The 23,357-nt window shown below is 36.1% G+C and overlaps 1 protein-coding gene across 1 annotated transcript in view; it reads left to right on the top strand.

Annotated features, from left to right (window-relative positions):
• The window catches only part of LOC150102869 (uncharacterized), an 80,582-nt gene that overhangs the window by 12,678 nt on the left and 44,547 nt on the right, over window positions 1–23,357 (top strand). Inside the window, exon 2 of the mRNA XM_090397960.1 lies at window positions 19,629–19,834. Within this exon, the coding sequence (XP_090254086.1) occupies window positions 19,629–19,834 (206 nt within the window). The remainder of the gene's footprint in view (window positions 1–19,628; window positions 19,835–23,357) is intronic.

The raw sequence follows: 23,357 nt of genomic DNA, 5'->3' as shown, positions 1-23,357 counted from the left end.
ACGTTGAATGAAAAAATATGTATAAAGGAATAGTTGGAAAACTATCTATATACACTCTAATGATAATGGAGAGAAACCGATAATTTTGCTGTCAGTAAAAATGACTCTACATCAGTGTTTCTCAAACTTTCACTACCTGCATATTCCTTTTAAAATTTTTATAATATCCATTTACCACTCTCCCTCAGGCAAAGGTATTTGGGAGAAGTTATATTTCATTCAGACATGAATAATTATAAAGATTTTTTTAACATTTGTGTTATAATAAATTAACGAAGCCTGTGTAGCTCAGTGGAAGTGGTGTGTTTGACTCCGCAGCGCTAAACCACCCAAAGAAGTTCAAGTCTAGTCGCAGACTGGAGGAACTTTTTCTAACCCTTTTTTCAACTGGTTCCCAAGTTAGCTGATCTCTGGCACAGGCAAGTAGGCTTTTTCTCCTGGAAACTTTGGTTTTTCTTTCCTTAAACTCGAGAAATTGGACTGTAGAATCCACACTATTTCAGACATCAAAAATGTTGTGTTAAGGATTTTTAGATGGAGGCACTTGTTGAGCCATCTCTGCACTGTGGGCTGCTTAAATTAGTAATAGCTTTGGATAAGCTATCTCTGATTGGCTACCAGTGGAGATTGAGCTGCCCACTCAGTCTCCAAAAATTAGATATGGCTCAAGCTGCTTTGCTTGTTAACTGATTGATGATAACTGATGTTAACTGAAAGATGTTAACTGATTTTTTTTTTTTTAAATAAATTAATGGCTTGCACTCGTTACTTTCATTTCAAACATTTGATTGCATCTGTCAGAAAGAACATATTGATACATCACGATAATTTCTTTTGTGCATTTCAAGCATCCTGTTTTTGTTTTTTTTTCCAACCAGTGATTCATTTTAAAGGATTTAAGAAATACAATAGTTAATATTTAATTAAATATATTAATAATTACGATTTGATTACATGACTGCACTAATTGCCTTAAAAAGAGTATTTTATCCATGCATGTACAGTGTACATCTGTCACAATTTGTGATAGAAACATGATTAAACATGTGTAGATGCACTCACTGGTGGTACAATTGTCACTGAGGACCATGATAATTTAAAGTATGAATGATTCTGAAATTTAGCAGAGAGTTCTAACCACTACACATGGTTCAAACTATTTGACTTTTTACTTTTAATGCAAATGGGTCAAATGTCATGGCTGAAATGTAATTGTACCATCAACCACAAAAGCAGATCTAACAGCGGTCAAGAGACAAATGTTATTTAAAACTTCCTTTAGATTTTTTAGGTATTAAAAAATTAATTGTAAAAGACCTGCACTTATCTCTGACAATAGAAATATAAACGTACAAGAAGAAGGTAATTAAAATTCAAAAATTAAAAATTACTGCTTTTTAAATTCATTAACACACAAAAAAAAAAAAAAAATATTGATCAGAAGCCAAGTACTCTGTAATTCACCTCAATTACCTAATATATGGGTCTTTAAAACTGACTTGTAAAAGATGAAAATAAAGCAGTATTAGCTATTGGATTCATGTATTTTAAACGTATCATACTATAGTATAGACTTCTTCATGATATCAGTCTTCTTAATCATTAAAATATTGGCAGTTGGTGCCTTAAGTTGCTTGAAAAATTTCCGTGTTTAGTCTCGAACAGGTTTCTAGATTATATAAAATTAAATAAATAATAAAAAAAATCCTTAGCTCAGGTCAGTGTACTAATATACTATAAGTTACAACCTTTCATGGGTGACTTTGTCATGTAAAAAGAAAAAAAAAAGGGGGAGGTGTCAGGATGAAATGTAAGTAAAAAGTAGCTGTTACAGTCTATTTGTAATATGATTATGTTATTCTCAAGTTCTTATTCTAATCAAACATAAATGTTATGCTGAATAAATCACTTTTTATGAATTGGAGCTATCTACATCTTGTATTAGCTTATATATTGGTATGCAATATATAATCAAGCTGTAAGTATTATGTGCATTCCATTGGCTATAAATTCGAGGCAGCATCCTATCCTAGATATGCACTACTTAAATAAATCCTAATGTGAAGGTTAAGTTAGATTTCCGCATTCCTACAGCCTTCAAAATCTCATCATCATCCCCTCAAGAAGCCGGGTATCTACAAGAGTTAATGGTATAGGTAGCATAGTGGTTAGTATCCCCGCCTGTCACGCAGGAGACTGGGGTTCGATTCCCCACCGGGGAGGTTTGTTTGATGGTGGCACTAGTGTCGCAAGTGAACGTAGCAGTTGTTTTGAGCTATGCTAGAAAAAGTGTTTTTAAATTAAAGTATAGTGAGGCTTTTTATCTCAAGTTGTGCTGCAGTTGTACTTCAGTTGGATACAAATGTTCTTCAGTGGTTGTTATTGTTGAAACTTTGTTGTTTATATTGTGTTTTCGCTACTTGTTTGTTGCACTACTTAAGCGTCTAAAGATGGCGTCTATAAAGAAACTTGCATCAGCTGCATGGAGGATGTCTGTACAAAAATCTAGCTCTGCCTTGGATTTTTTTCAGTGGATGCGTTGCGGAAACTGCTTACATGTATGCACCGAAAAATATGAAACACCTGTGGACTGTTTGGTTAAACTAGAAGAATGAAAATGTTAACTTATAGGAAAAGTGTCTACATAGACCAGAGCAGCTTTTTTTTTTTCTAAGCCCAAGTACCAGTAAAATGCCTAAAACAATTCTACAGACCACTAAGTCATGTAATTTTTTTTAAAAACCTATGTGGGGATTACCAACATTTCAGAGAAACAGTGACATTTATAACATATTAAATCTAAAAGCATGTTTTGAATATATACGGAAACATGATTAAATAAATTGGAAGTAAATGATTAAAAGTGTATCATCATTGAACAAAGTTTTAATTTTTATCAAAGAAATAAATAATAATATATAATTATGTTACTACTTACTTTTAATTAGATGGTTGAGCTTCTTGGTCCTTCCAGATATCTGGAAGTATATGGAAGTATATCTGGCTCAATATTGGTCAACTTCAGTCAAAGATTGGCACGCACACACTAAGACAATTTCTGTATTTTGTTTTTATTTGAAGGAGCAATGAAAATCCTTTATCACAAAGATAGGTTGTAGAAAACTGCATGGCTTCTTCAGATAATTCGAGAAATTCACTTTTCACTGAAGGTCTGAAGGTGAGATCCAGAATCGAGCCAAACCAAGATCAGACGAAATTGCATTTTAAGCCCACTGTCACTTGAAAGCTCAATTAACTGTTATTTTTTCGATAATGAAAGGTCTTTTCATGACTGTAAGCCTGAAATGGATTGCAAACCCACAGAAATTGCTTATAAAAGTTATTCGGAAAATGTTTCAAAATTCTGTTTCCTAGTTTTGAGGTGGTCACAAACCCTTTCCAGAAACTCGGAATCAACAAAAATATTATTTTCCAATAAAAAGGATTCCAGTGTTGGAAAAGATGCAAATTGTCTTTTACATAACTAATCCATAACACCAGTTTTTTCTTGAATGTCTTTATGTCAAAGGCATCAAGAACAGTTAAAGAATTTCACTGAAGAGAGAGATTTAGTTCATTTAATTTCAAAAAAATGTCTGAAAGATAGGATAGGATGGTGTCAATAACCATGCTTCGTCACCAAGGAGTGATGAAAAATCAAAATTATGTTCATTTACAAACAATAAAACTTCGTGCCATAACTGAAATAACCTTGTTAGTACTTTGCCCCTAGAAAGCCAGCGAATTTCAGGATGAAGCAAAAGTTGTATATATTCACTGCCCATTTCATCGCAGAGTACTGAAAGTAATCTGTTATTTATTGGCCGAGGCCTTAATAAAATTAACTAGCTTTATAGCATTGTATAGCATGGTTTTAAATTCTGGTGGTATGCCTTTGGAAGCTAACGCTTTCCTATATGTATGAAATCCAGAGCTACTTCCTTGACTTTAGAAACAACCCCACTATGCCTGTCTGTAAGGATGCAAGCTCCATTAGAACAGAAGCCCATACATTTTTCCAAATGGATCCCTTTGTGTATTATGTAATATTTTTTCTCCAGATGTTCGGGATGACAAAGTTCTACAAAACAGAATATCGTCATGAATGCTGTTATCATGCGCATATATTAAGTAGCATATTAACTGCGCATCATTTGTGACATCAGTAGTCTCGTCTATTTGTAACGCATAATAAGGACTGTTCTTAATTCTTTCGATTAACCGAGATTGTACATCACTGTGAAAAAACACTGGATTAGAGCAATTAGCAATGAAAGCAAACATCAGGATCATACCAAAAAAGCTTCGGCAGGAGTTCATGAAATGAAAAGCACCCTTCATCTCCTGCAAGAGGAATTGGAAGTGCTCAGTAAGGAGGTTCAGGATATTAAGACAGAGTTAAATGTGTTGACTAGAGAAATTAGGACTATGGAGATTACGTTTGCTGAAGTAACTAGAACAGGTGGTTTAAGTAAGGGAGAGTCTTTGGTGAATGATGAAGTAATGAATAGTATGGAAGTAATCGGGAGTCAACAGAATAAAAGCTTAAGAGGTCTAGAAGAAATGAGATGTGAAAGTGAGGGAGTAAGTAAAAGAGTGTTGAGGGAAAGTAATGAAACTGGGAGAGTCATGCTGAATAGTGTTGAAAACGAGGCCATGAGTGACGCTTGTTTGGGTTTGAATGAAGTTATTAGTGGTATAATATATGGTGATTCATTGATTAAGGGTATGTAGAGTGGTATGCCTGAGGAGTGCTTGTCTGGTGGAACAATAGAGAGAGTGACTTTAGCAATAAAGAGAGGGCATGATGCAGAAAAGATGATAGTTATGGTGGGTACAAATGACTTGAGTGGTGGTATTAATCGGGTAGCAAAAGATTTAAGAACATTGTTAGATATCGTGAAGAAGAAAGTGTCAAAGGGAGGAGGATAGTGTGTGTGTGCTGCCTCGTTTTGACAATTATGAGTTAAGTAGACGAGCGATACTTTAATGATATGGTTACAAGAATGTTAAAAAAAAAAAAAAAAAAAAAAAAAAAAGAGGAATTTGTTGATGTCTAGAGTGTGTTTGAAGGCAAAAGACAGCTGTATGCGAGAGATGGGTTGCATCTGAACGTGTGGAAGGTCATAAGTGTTTGAAGAAGTTACTGTTTTCTGAGCAACTTGAAGTAATTGGGCAGGAAAACTAAAATTGAAAAGGTTGAGTGTAAGAGGGAGAAATTTATGCAGTGAACGTATATTTGTTAATCCTTTTTGCAGAATAATTTGAAGAATAGAGTAGATAAAAGTCTGCATGGGACTACTGAAATTAGTAGAATGTATATCAGTTCTAAAGCTGGTATAAGAACTAAAGGGAATCTGCAATTTTTGTATACTAATGCAAGAAGCATTCGAAATAAGAGGGAAGAATTTTTGGCATTAGTCAGTGCAATCTTACCAAAAGTTGTAGGCATTAGTGAAACTTGGCTGTCAGCAGACGATGTGGTTACTGGAATTGAATGTGATGGGTACAGTATTTTCAGGGACGATAGAGAAGATAGAAGGGGGAAGAGTACTTTTGATGATAGCTGGTAAGTTGCAGCCAAAGAAAGTAGCATATGAGATGCAATCAAATATACAGGTGGTTGCTATAGGCCAGGGGGTACAGGGGGTGATATTGAATTCATGCATCAGCAAATTAGTGCAGGGTTAGTGATTATTATGGTGATATCAATTGGAATGAGAAAATGGAATTCATACACCTGAGAGAGATGATTACTTGAAACAGCACATAACTGAAGGGATTCGTGGTGTGAGAGTGTTGGATCTGATCATAGGTTCAGAGGACATATGCATAAGTAAGGTGTCCTCGTTACGTCTAATTGGTGAGAGTGATCATGTGGTATTGTATTTGGGAGGTTGCAAAATTTGTGGATTTCTCTCTTAAGAAGGGGTATATGCGGAATTACTACAGGTTAGGTAATTATAACAAGCTGTGGAGTGAGCTTACAGCCATTCCACATTCATATTGGAGGGGAAAGATGTTAGCAGTGCATAGAATATAATCAGCGAATGTCTGAGGAAGGCAATATCAGAATGTTTTCCCATGGTCAGGAAAACAAACAAGATAGACATTAGATGGATGAGTAGTAGTAGTGGTATCAGGCTTGATCCGTGAAAAAAAGAAAATGTTATGGAGAATTTACAAGAAAAAAGCCGATCAGTACACCCATGAGCAGTACAAGGCTCAAGCTAGGAAGGTTACCAGCATAGTAAGAAAAGCTAAATCAGATTATGAGAAGACCTTAGCCAAGGAGGTCAAAGGTAATCCCAAAGAGTTCTTCTGCTATGTGGCAAGTAAAAGGAAGATTGACTTTATTATTATTATTATTAGATAGAGAGGGCGCTTCAGCAGCAAGCGGTCGCAAGCACGCTATTTCGATGCACCCATATTTTAAGTTGCAAAGTAGATCTTTTCTTGTGAATTAAACTTTAAAGTACATCAGTGAATTCCGTTCTTCGGGACGAACATACTGATGTAAAAACTGTAAGTATCTGTTAAGTAATAAGTAAAATATAAGTATTAAAGTTCGAAGTATACGTTGGTCAACTACGCGAGAAGAGAACAAAGGAAGTCGCCATATTAGAAATTACAGCAAGATCGTCAAACAAGAAATATGAAGTGCTACAAATGCCAAGAAGACTTAACAGGGGAAAACCACATAACATGTAGGAACTGCCAGAGAAATATGCATTTTCTATGTTCAGGATTGTCTGAGGCTACTTGGCAGTGGAAATCAAACAAGAATCGTGACGAGTGGAAGTGTCCCCATTGCAGAGACAACAAAGGAATGTCGCCTTTGACCGCAAGCAGAAAACAGCACATGCAAAAAACAACAGAGGGAATTAAAAACAAAGATAATAACAACGGAAACCCAGGTGAGCCAACTTTAAATGCATTACTTGAAAATAGATTACAAAACCTAAAAGACTATTTAATCGATTTTGTTGGAGAACTATTTAAAAAACATACTGCACAAATTACAGAAAAATTCAACCAATATGAGGAATTTATTAAATTTAATAATAACTCGGTAGAAGGTGTATTACAGACTGTTAGAGAAATTAAAAACTGCGTTAAAGAGCTAACGGAAAGACAGCATAATTTAATTAAAGAGACAACGGAACTACGGCAAGAACTAAACTTTTTAAAGCAACAGTACGAACTCTCAAACCAACAGCAGCACAAAAATGATCTCCTCATAAATGGTCTCCCAGAAATAGCTACGGAACATCTAAGAGACACCATAATACAACTAAGCCAAAAAATTGGCTCTCTCATTGAATCAAGAGACATCCAGTCAGTGCATCGGTTACCACAAAAAAGGAAAAGAGAAAATAATACCCGTCCTTCTCCCATCGTAGTGTGACTCACCAACAGCCCAACAAAAACTACACTCATAAAAGCTAGCAGGATTAAAAAACCAGTAGTCAAGGATCTGAAAGAAGACCACAACAATACCCCAATATACTTGTCCGAATACCTAACGCCATATTATCAGAAAATATTCTACCAAGCAAGGAAAGTAAAAACAGAAAACAATTGCCAGTTTATATGGATAAGAGACAGCAAAATATTCCTTAGAAAGACACAAGATGCAAAACCAGTTGAAATAAAATCTGTAGACGACCTCAACAGGCCACCACATTGAAAGGAATATTGACAACTCGTAAAGAAGGAACAGCACACCAACCAACATGAATGCAGACCATCAAGCAGACGTAATCACCCTGGAACATGATAATTGCCACATTCTGAAATCAATAACAGAATGGAAACAAGTGACAATCCCCAAAAAAGTACTATCTATTCTCCACATCAATATCAGAAGCATTCAAAAATACTGGCTGACCCTGCAAGCTTATCTGAAGGAAGATATAGATGAAATAGACATTTTAATACTGACTGAAGTATCTACGACAAACGAAGAGGTATCCACCTACCAAATGCCACACTTCCAACAACACAAACACTGCAGACAAACAAAACGAGGTGGTGGTATAATAATATTTACCAAACATAAACTAGAAGTAACAGAAATAAACTATAAATTAGAATACACGGAAAACATGCATCAAAATTAAAAACATCAAACAAGAAAACTCCCTGATATTAAATGCAATATACAGACCACCCAACTTAAGCACCACAAAATTCCTAGAAGAACTAAACAGGTGGCTTTCAGCCACAGAAGTAGGCACCTCAGAATATTTGATAATAATAGGAGACATTAATATAAACATTAGGAACATAAATAACAACACAGAACAATACCTAGACCTATTATTGGCATATAACATAACCCTATCCATACAGTCGTATACACGAAAAGAGATAGTCGGAAACACAACAACCTCATCCTGCATTGATCATATAAATATAAGGGCCCCTCCAAACAGCTACACAGCAGCCGTCATAACATGCAAACTGGCAGACCATTATTTCACAGCATTACAGTTATACACTGAACCAGAACCCATAAAAATCACTGAGACTACAAAACAGTATTATAGCATTCTAAACGAAACAACAGTAAACGATGAAATCAGAAAAACCAACTGGATGCAGATAGCATCTTTAGACTCTGCTGAAGCTGTATATAATAATCTTAAACTTGCATTTAACAATATATAACAAAGCATTAACAAAAATAAAAAATACGCCCCCAAATGAAACAAAATCCATGGATAACAGACATACAAAGAAAAGATGCCCTATGGAAACAACTTAAGTTGCCGAACAATATCGCTTTAAAAGCTGAATACAAAAGAAAATGGAATCTCCTAACAACACAGATTAGAACGGCAAAAAGGAACTATTACAGCAACAAATTAACAACAGCTCAGAATGACATAAAGGAAACCTGGCACCTGATTAATGAAATGCTGGACAATATACACAGAACCACTGACTCAGAAACAATAAAACACAGCTTTGCCTGCGACTCCAAATCCCTCAAACAGTTGGCAAACAACTTTAATCAGCACTTAGTGAACTCTGTCCAAAAGCTACAAGAAACACCCCTTCCTCACACAAACGAACATTCTCCACTAGGTCCATGAGCAACCCAGTCGATGTGGTTCCCCACAGTAACAAAAGAAGAACTATCACTGGCAATTCAACAAATCAACCCTAACAAAGGACTGGGGATGGACGGAATCAGACCAAAAGACATCAAGAAACACTCAACCAACCTACTTCCAGTTATACAAAAACTGTTAAATAAAATCTTCGAAACGGGACACATACCTGATCGGTACTATCAACGTAAGAAGCCTGAATGGCAAAGAAATGGAGCTAGCTGAGGAATTAGATAAGTACCAGATCGACATAATAGGGGTGACTGAAACAAAAAAGACCAAAACTGGTGAGATCTTTCTGAGCAATAAATACAAAATGTTATATTCAGGCAATAACAATCAAGGAAAAGAAGGAGTAGCCATAGTATTCAACACAAAATACGAGGCTAATCTTCTTGAATGGCAGTCAGTCTCAAGTAGAGTAATGTGGGCAAATATGAGAATGGGGAACTGGACAATGAGACTTATTTGTGCCTATGGTCCCACAGAAGGCTCTACTAAGGTAGAAGTGGAGGAATTTTTTGAGGCTTTAGAAAAAGCAACTGACACAATGAAAAAGGAAAAGTTGGTCCTTGTTGGGGATCTAAATAGTAGAGTAGGAAATGATTGTGAGACATACAAAAATATTTTGGGAAAATTTGGAGAAAAGAGCAAAGCTAATAATAATGGCAAATATCTGTTGGATTTCTGCTCAGGACATGGACTGGTTATTACTAACACCATGTTCCAACATAAAAATGTGCACAAATTCACATGGAGAGAAGAGGCTAGGAATAAGAAAAGTCTCATTGACTATGTTATTGTTGATAGTGATGTTTTCTCCCTGGTGCAGGACACCAGAGTGTACAGAGGATTTGAAATTGGAAGTGATCACTATTTAGTCTTGAGCAGGATAAAATTGAATTTCATATTGAAAAGAATAACATGTAAAAAAGTTTTAAAGCGAATAAAAGTTGAGCAGCTCTCAGATGTGAACTGTAGACTAAAATACAGAAATATTATTGAAAAGAAAATTAAAGAGTTTGAGAACAGGAATCAAACCTTGGAGATTCAGTGGCAAACTCTGAAGGAAACATTGATTGATTCTGCCAGAGAGGCATGTGGTGAGGTTGTGTGCAAAGATAAAAAAATCAGAACTCCCTGGTGGACACAGGAAGTTAAAGAGGCAGTGAAGGAAAAGAAGAAAGCATATCAAAAGTTCCTGGCAAATAAGTCAGCTTTTACTCTTACAGAATACAGAGACAAATGTAAGAAAGCTAAACAGTGTGTAAAACTAGCTAAACAAAAGTCATGGGAGGACTTTGGCAAGAATATAGAAAATAAATATCAAGAAGGTGGCAAAATATTCTGGAGGTTGTTGAAGAAGCTTAGGAATGGAGGAAAGAGTGCTGTAAAAGGAATTAGAGATGATAAAGGTGAAATGAAAACAGGAGAAAAAGATATCCTTGAAGTATGGAGTAATTACTTTGAAAAACTGCTAAATGAAACAAGCAGTGATGACAGCACAGTGATAAAAAACACTGACCAGGCATGCAGTCAGGAATACATATCCATACTTGAAGTAGAAAAAGCCATCAAAGGCTTGAAATGTGGAAAGGCAGCAGGAGTAGATGATATTCGACCAGAAATGCTGAAGTATGGTGGTATAAGAGTCTTACAGTGGCTGCACTGCATAGTTCAGAAAGCCTGGACAGAGGGACGAATTCCTGATGATTGGAGTAGAGCTCTCATAGTACCCATATATAAAAAGGGAAATAAAACTGAATGTGAGAATTACAGAGGTATTTCCCTACTGAGTGTTCCTGGCAAGATCTATGCAAGTATACTTGAGAAACGGTTGAGAAGAATTGTGGAAGAAAAGCTTGGTGAAGAACAAGCTGGATTCAGGCCAAATAGAGGCTGTCAGGATCAGATCTTCACTTTACGACAAATAGTCGAGAAAGCATGGGAATATAACAAAGATCTGTATTTAAGTTTTGTTGATTTGGAAAAGGCATATGACAAGGTGCCAAGAGAGAAGCTATTCAATACGCTGCAGTTATATGGTGTCAATGGGGCATTATATCAAGCAATACTTAGTCTGTATTTGAGTTGTGAGTCAGCAGTTAGAATTGAAGGAAGTACAGGAAGATGGTTTAATGTTAAATCTGGTGTGAGACAAGGATGTACATTATCCCCTCTGTTATTCATTATCTATATGGATCACATTATGAAGGAATGTGGTATTAAACCTGATATCAAAATTGGAGATGTTAATGTCAGCTCTTTGCTTTATGCGGATGATGTTATACTTCTAAATAAATCCGCTACAAGTCTGCAAGATTCTCTGACTAAATTGAATAGCTGTTGTAATAGATATGGTATGAAGGTCAGCAATAAAAAGACAAAGACAATGAAAATAGGCAGAATCATTGAAAATGTCAACTGTGTTGTGAATGGAGAACCTGTGGAACAAGTAAAACATTTTAGCTACTTAGGCACAATTTTTACTGAAGATGGTAAACTAAATATAGAAATAGACAACAGAATCAGCAAAGCTGGTATCGTGGGAAGTCAATTGAATAAATTCATATGGAATAAGAAAGAAATTAGTCGGAACACTAAATTAGCTGTATACAAAACTGTGTTCAAACCAATTTTAACTTATGGATCTGAGAGCTGGGTCAGAAGTAAAACACTTGACCAAAGACTAGAGACCGCAGATATGAGAGTCCTGAGAAAGATTAGAGGCATGAACAGATGGCATCAATGGCAATATCATATTAAAAATGAGGATATTAGGAAAGAACTTGACATTGTCAGCATCCAGGAATGCGTTAGCAGAGCTAATCTCAGATGGTATGGTCACTTAAATAGAATGGGAGAGGAAAGATTAGCAAAACAAGTGTTCTCTGCCAGGTTGGCAGGAAAACGACCCAGAGGAAGACCAAGATATAGGTGGATTGATACGGTACAAAGTGCCTTAGACGATAGAAATATAAGATCTGATAATGTTGGAGTCTTGACAAGTAACAGACTGATTTGGAGGAAAATTGTAGATAGGAAGTTAGTAATGATGTAATTTTTTCATGTAGTACTGTCATATCCTGTACACCCCTTGAGGGTACATGGCAGGAATTTGATGATGATGATGATGAATTATATTCTTATTGGTTAAACCAAAATAAAAAATGATGGTACGACATGACAAAATTTCATGCCGTCTGAGGCGTCGCCCAGTTAAAGAAGGCCCCCATTGTTTATGCCAGCGAACCACGTGAACAGCGAAAAGTCAGCTACTGGAACAAATCTGAAAACAAACCCCAACTCAATATCACCAGAGTTAAAGATCGGTACTTTCAACGTAAGAAGCCTGAATGGCAAAGATATGGAGCTAACTGAGGAATTAGATAAGTACCAGATCGACATAATAGGGGTGACTGAAACAAAAAAGACCAAAACTGGTGAGATCTTTCTGAGCAATAAATACAAAATGTTATATTCAGGCAATGACAATCAAGGAAAAGAAGGAGTAGCCATAGTATTCAACACAAAATACGAGGCTAATCTTCTTGAATGGCAGTCAGTCTCAAGTAGAGTAATGTGGGCAAATATGAGAATGGGGAACTGGACAATGAGACTTATTTGTGCCTATGGTCCCACAGATGGTCCCACAAAAAATTACTCCACTTCTACTAAGGTAGAAGTGGAGGAATTTTTTGATGCTTTTAGAAAAAGCAACTGACACAATGAAAAAGGAAAAGTTGGTCCCTGTTGGGGATCTAAATAGCAGAGTAGGAAATGATTGTGAGACATACAAAAATATTTTGGGAAAATTTGGAGAAAAGAGCAAGGCTAATAATAATGGCAAATATCTGTTGGATTTCTGCTCAGGACATGGACTGGTTATTACTAACACCATGTTCCAACATAAAAATGTGCACAAATTCACATGGAGAGAAGAGGCTAGGAATAAGAAAAGTCTCATTGACTATGGTGCAGGACACCAGAGTGTACAGAGGATTTGAAATTGGAAGTGATCACTATGTAGTCTTGAGTAGGATAAAATTGAATTTCATACTGAAAAGAAAAACATGTAAAAAAGTTTTAAAGCGAATAAAAGTTGAGCAGCTCTCAGATGTGAAGTGTAGACTAAAATACACAAAGATTATTGAAGAAAAAATGAAAGAGTTTGAGAACAGGAATTAAACCTTGGAGATTCAGTGGCAAAATCTGAAGAAAACATTGATTCAGCTAGAGAGGCATGTGGTGAAGTTGTCTGCAAGGATAGAAAAATTAGAACTCCATGGTGGACACAGGCAGTTAAAGAGGCAGTGAAGGAAAACAAGAAAGCATATCAAAAGTTTCTGTCAAATAAGTCAGCTTGTGCTCTTAGAGAATATAGAATCAAATGCAAGAATGCTAAACACTGTGTGAAACTAACTAAACAAAAGTCATGGGAGGACTTTGGCAAGAATATAGAAAATAAATATCAAGAAGGTGGCAAAATATTTTGGAGGTTGTTGAAGAAGCTTAGGAATGGAGGAAAGAGTGCTGTAAAAGGAGTTAGAGATGATAAAGGTGACATGAAAACTGCAGAAAAAGATATCCTTGAAGTATGGAGTAATTACTTTGAAAAACTGCTAAATGAAACAAGAGTGATGACAGCACAGTGGTAAAAAACACTGACCAGGCATGCAGGCAGGAATACATATCCATACTTGAAGTAGAAAAAGCCATCAAAGGCTTAATGTGGAAAGGCAGCTGGTGTAGATGATATTCGACCAGAAATGCTGAAGTATGGTGGTATAAGTCTTACAGTGGCTGCACTGCATAGTTCAGAAATCCTTGACAGAGGGACGAATTATCGATGATTGGAGTAGATCTCTCATAGTACCCATATATAAAAAGGGAAATAAAACTGAATGTCAGAATTACAGAGGTATTTCCCTACTGAGTGTTCCTGGCAAGATCTATGCAAATATACTTGAGAAACGGTTGAGCAGAATTGTGGAAGAAAAGCTTGGTGAAGAACTAGCTGGATTCAGGCCAAACAGAGGCTGTCAGGATCAGATCTTCACTTTACGACAAATAGTCGAGAAAGCATGGGAATATAACAAAGATCTGTATTTCAGTTTTGTCGATTTGGAAAAGGCATATGATAAGGTGCCAAGAGAGAAGCTATTCAATACGCTGCAGTTATATGGTGTCAATGGGGCATTATATCAAGCAATACTTATTTTTATTTGAGTTGTAAGTCAGCAGTTAGAATTGAAGGGAGTACAGGAAGATGGTTTAATGTTAAATCTGGTGTGAGACAAGGATGTACATTATCCCCTCTGTTATTCATTATCTATATGGATCACATTATGAAGGAAAGTGGTATTAAACATGATATCAAAATTGGAGATGTTAATGTCGGCATCTTTGCTTTGTGTGGATGATGTTATACTTCTAAATAAATCCGCTACAAGTCTGCAAGATTCTCTGACTAAATTGAATAGCTGTTGTAATAGATATGGTATGAAGGTCAGCATTAAAAAGACAAAGACAATGAAAATAGGCAGAATCATTGAAATGTCAGCTGTCTTGTGAATGGAGAACCTGTGGAACAAGTAAAACATTTCAGCTACTTAGGCACGATTTTTACTGAAGATGGATAAATTAAATATAGAAATAGACAACAGAATCAGCAAAGCTGGTATGGTGGGAAGTCAGTTGAATAAATTCATATGGAATAAGAAAGAAATTAGTCGGAACACTAAATTAGCTGTATACAAGACAGTGTTCAAATCAGTTTTAACTTATGGATCTGAGAGCTGGGTCAGAAGTAAAACACTTGACCAAAGACTAGAGACCGCAGATATGAGAGTCCTGAGAAAGATTAGAGGCGTGAACAGATGGCATCAATGGTAATATCATATTAAAAACGATGATATTAGGAAAGAACTTGACATTGTCAGCATTCAGGAATGCGTTAGCAGAGCTAATCTCAGGTGGTATGGTCACCTAAACAGAATGGGTGAGGAAAAATTAGCAAAACAAGTGTTCTCTGCCAGGTTGGCAGCAAAACGACCCAGAGGAAGACTAAGATATAGGTGGATTGATACGGTACAAAGTGCCTTAGACGATAGAAATAGAAGATCTGATAATGTTGGAGTCTTGACAAGTAACAGACTGATTTGGAGGAAAATTGTAGATAAGAAGTTAGTAATGATACAATTTTTTCATGTAGTGCTATCATATCCTGTACACCCCTTGTGGGTACATGGCAGGAATTTGATGATGTTGTTGATGTTGTTGATAAATGTTGCATTGGATAAAAACAGAATAACGTTAGTGGTATTCATTGACCTAACAAAAGCATTTGACACACTAACACACAAAATCTTGTTAATGAAACTAACCCACATCGAAATTGGAGGTTTTCTACTCCAGTGGTTTAAAGCATACACGAAAAACAGAAAGCACACCACACGTGTAGGATCAGCATACAGCATAGAGGTACATGTAACCTGTGGAGTACCGCAAGGAGCTGTCCTATTTAACATATACAAACACTACACACACACACACACACACACACGACATAAGCCAATTCCCCCTAAAAAGTAAAATCTTCCATTACGCCGACGACACGGCCATAGTATCCATTCACAACAATGCAAATATCGCTTACAAAAATATGCAACACGACATCGATCAAATCACTAACTGGTTAACCGAAAATGGCATATATATAAACCCTGGAAAAACAAAGCTAATGATATTCAAAAACCCCCAAACCCTGCCCATAGAAACTAAATATCTCACTATCCAACATTCATCCTCCTATACACAAAGTGCAGAACCTAAAATCACAACCATCACACAGGTGAAAACAACATGCTATCTCAGACTTCACTTCGATGATGATCAAAGTTGGAATAGCCATACAAACTACCTACATACCAAGCTTAGGATAATAGCAATTAAACTATACAGATTAAAAGACATTGCCCCAACCCACATAAAAATACTAATCTATAAAGCATTATGTGAAAACATTTTAAGATATGCAGTCACATGATACGCATTCTGCGCAGGCTACAGACTTAACAGGCTACAATGGTTGCAAGATAAAATGGTAAAACTGATATTCTGGGAACAACCCACTCTTATGCAGGAAGCACGGACAAAACACAAAATATTTAAGGTGAAACACTTATGCCACTACACAGTCATGTTAAAACATTACTACAGCCCAACATATAGAGTAACCAGAACAACATATCAAAAAGACCACAGTCAACAAACTACATAACATATAAGTACAACAATCACCACGGCAAAGCTACCCAAAACTTCTACGTACCTGACATGATAAACAAACTGCCATTCGACAACAGAAACCTAGGAACATACAGAGAGCTGAAACAGGCGCTATATAAATATTATAGCGAGAATGAAAATTAGAGCAATTCCTGTTTCTCTCTTTCTCCCTCCCCCCACCCACACACACACAGAAAACTATGAAAAACCTCCTCTCAAAAACCATCACTACAAGAACACAAAGAAACAAACACACCATGTCTAAATCAACCCTATTTGCACAAAAAAAAAAAAAAAAAGAAAAAAAAAAGTTAAACTGTAATAGCAGTCAAAGTCTTCCAAGCACGTACCAACAAACAGTAAAATCAACCCCTGGCTTGTGACCAGTATAGGAACATAACCATGAAACCACCACCATCTATCATCTATTATCTTCCTCAGATAAGGCTCTGCTAAGCTTCGAGGAAGAAAATTATTAACTTGCAAGTATCTGTTATTCACAATTGTAATGTGTTATAAATATTATATATAATTATTACAGCATCTATGCATGCAATTTATCTGGGACATAAAAAATAAATTATGTATATTCAAAATTTCTGTATAATCTTTATTGTAAATATTAGAAGAACATGTGTTGTAAATACATAATATAGAGGCAAAAAAGTATTTTTAAAAATTTTAATTGAAATCCAATGTAGAAAAGTAGCACTTTGTGTTGAATTCTGTTAAATTATAAGTTGCAATGTCACTCAAGATGTTTATTGTATGTGTAAATAATTTAGTAGATCAATAAAAATATTATCATATAAAAAAAAAAAAATACTCTGGCCTCCATGGAGTCAAAAGACTCATCGTGGGAGGTCCTTCCTAAGAACATAAAGTATGTCAAGACTCATCAAGGGGAGGTCCCCCTAAGAAACACAGCCTATCATACCACTCCTTAAACTTATTGACCGTTCTCGCTCTCACCACTCCATCAGGCAATGCATTCCACGGTTCAACCACCCTCCACGCAAAGAAACTACTCCTCACCCTCTTGCTCACAGTTTCCTTTCGTAACTTCCAGGGATGGCCTCTTGTCATCACTCCTTCCTGCTGTTCAACAAAGTGAAAGAACTCCCCATTGTGAACCCTGTAACCACCTCTCAACAGTTTAAAAGTCTCAATCATATCACCTCTCTTCCTTCTATCCACCAAACTCTGCAGTCCATATTCCCTCAGTCGATCCTCATAACCAAAATTGTACAGTCCTGAAACCATCTTTGTCATCCGTCTTTGTATCCTTTCCACAGTTAATTTATCCCCTTCAAATCTGAGAACAATAGTCTAAGTGGTCTGATCAGAGACTTATACAACGGAATTATAACGCTTTTATCTCTGCAGGGCAGTGTCCTTCTCATAATTGCAGCAATCCTCTGTGTTACCTTCACCACCTTTGCAATATGTCCCCTAAATTTCAGGTTTCTATCAATCATCAACCCCAGATCTCTTGTCTCCCCTACTTCCTCTCAACAGTCAAACGTTAAATCTGGGAAAAATCATCGATGTTTCCCAAACCTCAAGACCTTACATTTTGCTGCATTAAACTGACACCCTCCCCCATTCATTTGCCCATCTATCTAGCTTATTCAAATCCTCTTGCAGGGCTACCACATCTGCACTATTACTAATACTCCTTCCCAGCTTCGCATCATCCGCAAACAACTGAATATCCCCTTGCAATCCACTGGCAATGTCATTGATACAAATATTAAACAATATAGGTCCTAGTACTGGTCCCTGTGGGACCCCACTTGTAACCCTCTGCCTCCTTGAAACTGCTCCACCAAACAGCTCTCTGATACCTATCAGACAGCCAATCCTGAATCAGTTGACTAATCTGACATCCAGACCCATGTGTTGCAACTTAAATATCAGCTTATCGTGTGGCACCCTGTCAAATGCCTTTGCTAAGTCTAAGAAAATCGCAGTATATGCCTTTCTCTCATCTAATGTTCTTGTAACTTTATTATAAAAGGCTAGCATATTGCTAAAACAAGAGCGCCCTTTCACTAATCCATGTTGACTCTCACAGATAACATTACCCTCATCTGCCCAGTGCTGTATACGGTCCCTCACTACTTTCTCCAAGATCTTAACAACCACTGATGACACACAGACTGGTCTATAATTAGACACTTCCAGTCTGTTACCACCCTTATGCAACAGCACTATCTTACCTTCCTTCCATTCCCTGGGCACCTTTCCTGCAGCCAGACTTTCATTGAAAAGCCAGGTTAAAAGCACTGTCAATTCCCTAGCACATTCTCTCAAAACTCGTGGTGAAATACCATCCAGTCCCAAAGCTTTACTGACATCCAGAGTACTCAGTATCTGAAACACACTCTCCTCCTGTACCTCTAAACCTCGAAACAGCCCTATCCCTCTAGCATTAAAACTGACTCCTCTAGAATGAAATACTCCAATAAAGTGTTTATTGAACAATTCCGCTATGTCCTCTGCATCAGTCACTCTATTCCCATTTTTATCCCACAATATCATTCTTCCACAGTCATTTCTCCTCCTACTGGCCACATAGCTAAAAAATTCCCTAGGATTTTCTTTGGATCTTAGGGCCAATCTCCTCTCATATTCCAGTTTCGCTTTCCTTACCACACTAGTCACTCTTCTGGCCTGTGTCTTATATTCTTCATGTATCTTCTCTTCACCTGTCTCCTTATATCTCTTCCATAGCCTCTTTTTCGCAAGTATTAATGCAGATATTCTGATCTGAATCTAAATTATTAATTTTTTGTTTGTGTGTTTCTATTAATCGCAGATACAAGAGTTCTGAGAAAGGAGATTGAACAGATGACATCAATGGCAAAATCATATTAAAAAATTAGAATATTAAGAAAGAACTTGATATTGTTAGCGTTCAGGAATATGTGAGTAGAGCTAATTTCTGATCACATATTCCATATTGTTGCTAGCTAGAACTGTATAAAAAAATAATTTGGAGTAAAATTGTTAACTGGAAGTTAACAATGATGTAAACTTTTCCCGAATTACTATCACAATATCCTATACATATCCCTTGAGGGTACATATTGCGTATCATGAATTTGGTGATGAAATTATGATTAAGAAAAAAATTTATACATGTAAGAATGGTTCTAAATTATATTTTACATACATAAATTAATTTTTTTTAACGTTTTTGTATCTTTTTAATAGGTGATGCTTCACTGGTTGCGACAGTTTTTTGATGTTTACCGTGATATTCCAAAATTTGCATTTGGTTTTCATGGTGAACTGAGCCATGATGACTACAACTTAGTTGGTTATGCAGACACAGATATACATAATTTTTTGCAGCAGCTACACCAAGATGGTATTTTAAATTCCACTTTATTAATACTGATGAGTGACCACGGACATCGGTAAGATGATTAATTCATTATTTTTAATGCAGATTTATAGAGATAGTTTCACTCATTCGTAAAATAGCAAAAATAGGTTTTCTGTATCTAATTATTTCCCCTAATTGGATGTGTTGAGGTATCATAAGATGTCATTACTTGATTGCAACAACAGTTAGTTTATCCAAATCAGTCTATATAGACCATACCCTAACTTCATTGCTATTTAGCTATACATTTTTTTATAAAATATTATATTAACACCATATCACTTTAAATTGAAAGGGGGGGGGGGGGTTTGATACCTTATCACATGACTTTAAGTTAGAATGGGGGAACACTTCAGTGATCTCCTTATACTCTCAGGTTTTTATTTGTATTACTAGAAATTTTTTCCCTTTTATTTTTTTTATCTGATCCACACACAAAAGCCCAAAAGATCTATAGCATATCAGTGCCATGTGTGGGCAAGAGGAATAGGAGAAAGGAGAAATCTGTTCCCTAATTTAAATCATTATGATTTAAGTTAGGCTTCAGCACTTTCTCTAAATAAATGTTTAAACTTAGAAGTACAGATATGCAAAAGTCTGGCATTAATGGATCTCATGGCTAGTGTTGTTGATTCCATGTTGAGCAAGATTTATGAGCTTGAATAAGCTAGATGTAGCTCTGGTATTCCAAGATACATTATGTTGTAGGAACATGGAACTTGATAAACACTAAGTAGCTGCAATGGTGCAAAAGTAGTAGCACTAAGTTTAATTTTGTAACAGATTGCAGATTTGGCTGATCAGTTTGAAGTTTGCAGTGAGTTTGAATTTCTTCAAAATCTTTGCCATGCATTCTGGTATGTCTTTAATATAATAAGGAATAAAAGTTCTGAAGATTTCCTTTTTGAAGGATGTTGTATATCACATCAGCCTTTTTGTGCCTGTCAGTGATTTTATGTGTAATTCTATTAAATGGTTATAACCATTTATTGGCCATATTTGATAGTTTCCAATTCCTGTTGAAGAGATACTTTGGAGGAGCAAATTTTATGTGCTCTAAATACCAAGGATTTTATAATTCCATGTTTTTGAAATGGATAGTTTGCAGCTGAAATAGGAATATAGCAATCTGGAAAGTTTGTTTATGGATAGAAAATGAAAGCAATCCATCAGAATTTATTAGAATATAAAGTTTATCAAACAGGTTGAAAGAACTGCAACAGGCTCGTTATATTACCAAATTTGGCTAATTTTTATTTGGAATGCCTTGAAGAAACAATCTTAACTCTTGATCCTTAACCATCTATCTGGTGGTGTTATATGGATGATATTTACAGTATCTGGAGTGGCTCTGAATTGGAGTTCCTTTCCTTTCTATCTAAAATTAATAGTTAGATATGTGAAGAGCCAAAGGCTTCAATTCGGCGACATATAACTTGTTTAAGTTAAGGGATATTACATCCCATATAGTTTCTTAGCCGAATAAGAAACTCAAAGAGTTTCATGCCAAATATAGTAAAAACTATATATAAAGTTCGGCGATTCCAAGCGTAAGCAAATACCTGGATACTGCAGCACTGATCCCAAAGGGTAGTGCAAGCTGGGGCAACTCGTGGTAGAGGTTGAGCGAGCTCCGATCACTATTCTTGATATTTGCCCATAATGTGAACTTAGCTCCTAGGAACTGTATTTTTGTTCACATTATGAGAGAAGGTCACTACCCAGACCAGTTTCGACCTTTATTGAGGTCTCATCAGTGAGTAGCCCGACCTAGTTAATATCAAGTTTGTAGCGAACAGAACTTGTACCCCTACTACGAGTATTGCCGTGAGGTGCTCTAATAAATTATTAGATATGTGAAGAGCCAAAGGCTTCAATTCGGCGACATATAACTTGTTTAAGTTAAGGGATATTACATCCCATATAGTTTCTTAGCCGAATAAGAAACTCAAAGAGTTTCATGCCGAATATAGTAAAAACTATATATACCACGAGTTGCCCCAGCTTGCACTACCCTTTGGGATCAGTGCTGCAGTATCCAGGTATTTGCTTACGCTTGGAATCGCCGAACTTTATATATAGTTTTTACTATATTCGGCATGAAACTCTTTGAGTTTCTTATTCGGCTAAGAAACTATATGGGATGTAATATCCCTTAACTTAAATAAAATTAATAGTTTACGTATTTGAATCAAACTGACTTTAGAGAAAGAATTATTAGGAGGAATATCCTCCTTGGACATAACACATCAAACAAGAATCTGACAGATAGTTTACAAGGACAATAGTTGAAAACTAACATTTATGGATTGCTATATTCCTATTTTATCAGTGCTTTGGGGAAAATAACTTGTGCACAGTTATTTTCTCCAAAAGTAATAATGGGAAATATAAATGATCAAACAAATGGCTTTATTAAATGGTTACCCAAGAAGTAATAAATTTATCAAAATCTCATAAATCTAATCTGGCTCAATACAGAACTGACAACATCCAGAGTGATGATACCAAACTCATAACTATACATATAAATTATTATTATTACATGGACAACTCCACAGAGTACGTAGACTATCATGGAAAGCCCTAAACATTATACTAAGCACTAATCAACATTTGCACACTTTCTGTCATACTTCACCAACATGGCACCTGCAACAGACTGGCAGCGTATTCAATTATTCACCACTCTCCAAGCAAAAAATCTAGGCCTCACACTCTTGCTAATGATATTTTTCCTCAATGTCGAGATATGACCTGTGGTCTCTCTCTCCCACCCACATCAGACTTATTGAAAAATTTCCTGTTTCAATCTCATTAAACCATTCAGTAAATTTTATATCTCTATCATATCAGCCCTTTTCTGCCTATCAACTGATTTATGCAACCCACAAATCTTCAACATATCCTCATAAGGAGCATGCCAAAGACCTGCCACAATCTTTTTCATTTGTCTCTGGATTCTTTACACCTCTTTCTCATCTCCAAGAATCTCAGGTTACCAGATCTATGTATAGTAGTCTAGATTGGGGGGGGGGGGGGCTTATAAAGAGGTATAATAACCAATTTATCTCTGCTTGTCAGGTAGGGTGCTCTTCAACAACCAGGTAATCCTATACTCTGTTTTAGCCACTGTTGCACAAGTTACATAGTAGCAGCCAAAATATACAGCCCTGTGGCACACCACTAGTGACATGCCTTAATTACTTAAATTACTGTCTAGTATTTCTTTATCTCTTTTTATTCACATCAACAGCTTCATATACATCCCTATTTTCTGCAGTTTATCAGTATCCTGTCAAAAGCTTTTGCAAAGTCCAGTAAAATAACCACCTGTAGCCATTAACTTTTTTTTTTATTTTTTTATTCAACTTAGTTAATTTCCTCTTGTATCCTAATTTTTCGATCCTTACCTTGCTGGTCACCCTTCTAGCCTGTGTGCTTTTTGCTGATCATCTTTCTTTCTGCATTCTCTTAAACTTTTCTTTTCTTGTAGCTCTTGCTTAATGATACTATTCATCATTTAACACTGACTTGATTTATCCTCCTGGCTC

The sequence above is a fragment of the Typopeltis vanoorti genome, chromosome 9 (genome assembly GCF_054136105.1).
Source record: "Typopeltis vanoorti isolate ZY-2024b chromosome 9, IOZ_Tvanoo_1.0, whole genome shotgun sequence".
NCBI lineage: Eukaryota > Metazoa > Arthropoda > Arachnida > Uropygi > Thelyphonidae > Typopeltis > Typopeltis vanoorti.
The sequence above is the reverse complement of the archived record's forward strand: the minus strand, read 5'-3'. Positions and strand labels throughout refer to the sequence as shown.